The sequence below is a fragment of the Odontomachus brunneus genome, unplaced genomic scaffold, assembly GCF_010583005.1.
Source record: "Odontomachus brunneus isolate Ranch 3 - 2012 unplaced genomic scaffold, Obru_v1 Obru_scaffold_011, whole genome shotgun sequence".
Lineage (NCBI taxonomy): Eukaryota > Metazoa > Arthropoda > Insecta > Hymenoptera > Formicidae > Odontomachus > Odontomachus brunneus.
Window position 1 is genome coordinate 1173703 of NW_022639461.1, and position 4546 is coordinate 1178248.

The 4546-nt window shown below is 41.8% G+C and overlaps 1 protein-coding gene across 34 annotated transcripts in view; it reads left to right on the forward strand.

Annotated features, from left to right (window-relative positions):
* Window positions 1–4546, forward strand: part of LOC116840670 (basement membrane-specific heparan sulfate proteoglycan core protein-like) — a 240321-nt gene that overhangs the window by 176230 nt on the left and 59545 nt on the right. For 31 of the 34 annotated variants that reach the window (XM_032807672.1, XM_032807673.1, XM_032807675.1 and 28 more), the window contains 2 exons: window positions 222–335; window positions 1245–1358. In XM_032807672.1, coding sequence (XP_032663563.1) covers window positions 222–335; window positions 1245–1358 — 228 coding nt within the window. The remainder of the gene's footprint in view (window positions 1–221; window positions 336–1244; window positions 1359–4546) is intronic. The other 3 variants (XM_032807679.1, XM_032807704.1, XM_032807692.1) reach the window with 1 other exon arrangement.

Consider the following 4546-nt stretch of genomic DNA (forward strand, 5'->3'; position numbering starts at 1 on the left):
TCTCTCTCTCTCTCTCTCTCTCTCTTTCCCTCTCTTTTTTTTGTTCCGATGGAAAATAGAAACTCTTTTGCCGAATCAACGCGCGTCACCGTTTTTCCGCCATCGGCAATAACGGGTATTTGTTCCGCGCATTTCTTTATCAGTTTATCCACTTTTCTGCTTGTTATTATTTATGTGTATTTTTATTTTATTTTCGTTCTTTTTTCCTCTCTTTTCAACAGCACAATGTCGAGCGGACGAATTCGAGTGTGACGACGGCTCGTGCGTCAGCAAAAACGCAAGATGCGATGGACGGAACGATTGTCACGATCATTCCGACGAGTATAATTGCAATGGTATATTGTTTCTTTCTTTTTCTACTACATGCCGAACTCTTTTCGCGCGTGTCTCTTGTGTTTTCCTCCATGATCGCGATAATTAAGTTGCGAGCAATTTTGTTGGAAAATTATAATCGTTTTACCGTATATAATCACGACTATTAACGTACTCCCTTTAATACTTACAATCTAGGTGGTTTTTTGGCCGACTCTTCAAGTCTTTTAACTAGAACTCTTTCGTATACATGTCAAAGAGTAGAGATTGGCAAAAAATTTGATACCCTTACCACACCCAAACTACACGGTGGTTTGAAATTCGAAAAACGATGCAGAAACCTTATTGTATAAACTTCTTTATTGAAAATATTTGTGACTTCAGTTTTCAAAGAAGAAATCTCCCTCTCTTGCTTTCACACACTGATTCTTGCTTGAAATAAATAAGATTTGTTATCACACATTTAAATACATTTAGTTTCTTACATAAAATAATATCTTTTCGTCATTCCATAAATTTGTTCAGTAAAACGAAATACGAAATTTTTAGTTACGACACGTCTAAATATGATATCAACGTATAATTTGGAGAAAAAAGAATAAAATTTGTATTGGACTAAAAATAACCTCATTGTGCTTCTGAAACTTAAAAAATTGAAATCTGATAATTATCACGGTTTCCGCGTGGCTTTTATTGTTTTAGACTACACTGTGCCTCGAATCGCGCCGCTGTAGTGGCTACTCGGATTGTAAGGGTCGATGTTCAAATCCAAGAAAACTAATAATTTTTCTTTTCTCGTATTAATAAGATAAAAAATATCGTCTCGAGACGGAGGATTGTCCGTCACTCACATCCATTGAGATGGACTTGTGCGAATTCCGCGAGCGAGTTCTTACGTTCATCCTCTAACGCTATTGTCGTTGTTCTCGCAGTGACCACCTGTAGCGGGGATCAGTATCGGTGTTTGGACGGCATCTGCCTGAGCATCGACAAGCGCTGCAACGGAGTGCCCGACTGCCGCAACGGCGAGGATGAGAACCAGTGCGGTAAGCCAGCTCCGTCTTCCTCTCTTCCTCGATACGATCCGGGCGATTTTTGCTCCCAACGAGAGCGCAAATCGCGCACGCCAACGGGAACTTTAACGAACATGCGAATTTCAGCGGGGTCCGCATTCGTTTTTCGGGCAACATTGTCGACGTGCGTGAATCCTACGTCGCGGCAATGGCACGCAACTAATTGCCGAGATCGATAATGCACTTTTGCAACGATGACTGCGTCATCCGCGATAAACTTGCGCCGGTGCTCTTTGCTAAGTGTCGATTACTCGACGCGATTATTCACGAGCGATCGAGAGGGGCGCTCGAGCTTCAAACGAGCGCGACAAATGCGCCTGCAAAGTTCAACAGCATGTCGAGCGAGTCCCACGGATAAATCGCAGCAGCGATATCTCGCTCGAATTCGCGAGAAAAACTTGAGATTGCAAGATAGTCAGATTACGAAATGCATAATTGCCGCACAACAACAGATATTGTGGATGTCCAAAAAAATATCATCTTATTTTTAATGAATATCCCGCGTCCAAATTTTGATCCTACTTTCAGTCTCACTATTCCATTCGACATCTATTTCGACGAAAGAAAGTGAAAGAAGAAATTTATGACATCATTAGAGTCAGAGGAATAAATTGTACCGTTAGAATTAAACCTACTTTTCAAATGAGAAATTAATTTGGCCAGTAAAGGGTGGAGAATATTGTGCTTAGAATATTCTCTTTTTGGTTTCGGAAAAATCCTGTTAAGACTACATACTAACAAGTAAACCTACCCAAAAGATACACTCCGATTTCTTTCTAATTTGGCACAAATGTAGAAGTAAAAAATATTTAGGTCATATTTTTTTATTTTGGCCCATTTTGAGTTTCACAGTTTATAGCTTTTTAATGTTCTCACTCCTATCATCAACAAAAATGCATAAAAAATAAAATTGAATACAAGATACAGGCGTTTTTTACTTGCTAATTATGAATATGAAGTCAAATATAAAATTATTTATATAAATAATAAAATGTTTAAACAAAATATGTAAAAAGTTGAAAAAAATTATTTATACAAATAATTTCTCAGTTTGGCCGAGATTCGAACTATTTTTGACTAATTTAGCATAGATTTGAAATATTTCAGTTGGAATCTCGGCTGAAAAAATTTAGAATAGTTCGTGTCTCAGCTATGCCGATTTTGTTAAAATTATTTAACTTATTTATCTTGTATTCAATTTTATTTTTTATACTTTTTTGTTGATAATAGGAATGAAAAGATTAAAAAACTATAAACTGTCCGTGAAACTTAAAGTGAACCAAAATGAAAAAAATATTAATATTTTTTGTACTTTTACATTTGTGCCAAATTAGAAAAAATCGGAGTATAACTTTGGATAGGTTTACTTGTAAGAGGATATCCGCTGAAAATAAGATGCTATTTTTTTGTGAAATCCGACGAAAGAAAGAAAGACAACAATAATCTCTGATTTTCGTCGCGCCGTGTCGCGAGCGGGAAATTCGCCGTCGCGTCGCGTCGCGATGGTAAATTCGCGAACGGAGGTCGACACACGTTTACGCCGGCCGGCGATTACGTGTCGGCAGTCCGAAAGACCAGCGTCGGCTACGCCGTGGCGCGCTGTAACGCGAATACGTAAACTTAATTTTGCCCGGCACGCTCCGCGTGACTTTCGATTTACGATTTTCCACGCTGACCGAACTTTACGCCCGGCGCGCACCCGTCGAAAATAACGTCTTCCCCGAAAATAGTTCAGCTCAGTGTCGCGTTGCACACCTCGCCCAATTGGCCGGTTTTATTGCGAGGCGAAGCAACGCGCGAAAGAGCGCGATCGCTCGTGTGTGAAGAAAGCGACGCCGGCTGAACTTTCAGGCGTCTCCTCGGTAACGTATCGGGACAAGTTGTATAATTTACAGCAGCGTTTTTATTCCCCGAACAAACTCCTCGTCGTCGTTAGCCTGCGGCTACTTAATCGACGGGGCCCGATCGACTTTTTGAGCGAACCAGGAGTGCTACTGCGGACTTGTTCGGAACGGACTCCGATCGGAATGGCCCAGCTGTTCCCTAGATTCCTGTTGTGCTTCCTAGGGAAAACGGAATTATCCCGTTTAGTGTCCATGCCGAACGTAGCATCCGTGTCCTCGATAGCACCCCTGCAGGGCGATTCCGTAACTTTTGACGTCGACATCGTTATGTTATCGTCGCGCAGCTGTAACACATGACCTGCGTTTCAATATTCACTGTCAGCGTTGGAAAGCTACAGTTCACGTCACGTGTACCATAGATTTTCGGCGCTGTCAGTAATCTTGAAACATAGCCATGGTGGAAAAGTTGCGCAACGGCATATCATACTGGTGATAATCGTCGTTATAAAGTTAAATTCGGAATTACTTGTACAATCGAGACAATTTTCGAGGGATACTTACTTCTCCTTGCCGCTCCGTATTCTTGAAAAATATCGCATACAACATTCGAAGAAAAACTATAGTATATACGTAACATGAATTATAATTTTTCAAAGAAATATCGCATGCGATATTTTTCGAGTATAAGGCCACAGCTTGCCCAACGGGCCATGCAATTAACAATCGTGGTCTCAGGACCGTTGACATCAGAAGATCTATTCTGAAATGAACTTTCCAGAGATTAGGGTTGCATTCCAAATCGTCCTTTTTGAGGAAAATTTTACTCAATATCTTTAATTCACGTTATATATACTCCAGAGTATCGAGTAAAATTTCCTCAAAAAGAACGTTTTGGAATGCAACCTAGGAAACGTCTCGCAGATCTTCTGATGTCAAGGATCCTGAGGTCCTAGGCGAGCTGGAGCGGCAAGGACAGCCAAGTAGACGCAGCCATCGAAAATCGCCTCGATTATAGCAATCCCGATCATGGGTTAGAGAATCGGCCCACTAACATCCTTTCAAACGTGTCGAAAGGCCAAGGCGACGGTGATAAAAGCGGCGGATCGAAGGGTAAATTAATCACATCGAGATGACCCAGCTGCTCGCGCGACCCTCGCGGCTATCCGACAGCCGCTGATGACCATCTGTCATCGAGAAACGATGGCGGTGACGCAGCCTCGCGCGACTGCCGGATTGTTTCGCTGTTATTAATCCGACTCGCCGCAAGCGATTGCGCGGAGAGTGTCGCCTTTGCTTGCAATCTCCCCCCCCCCCCCC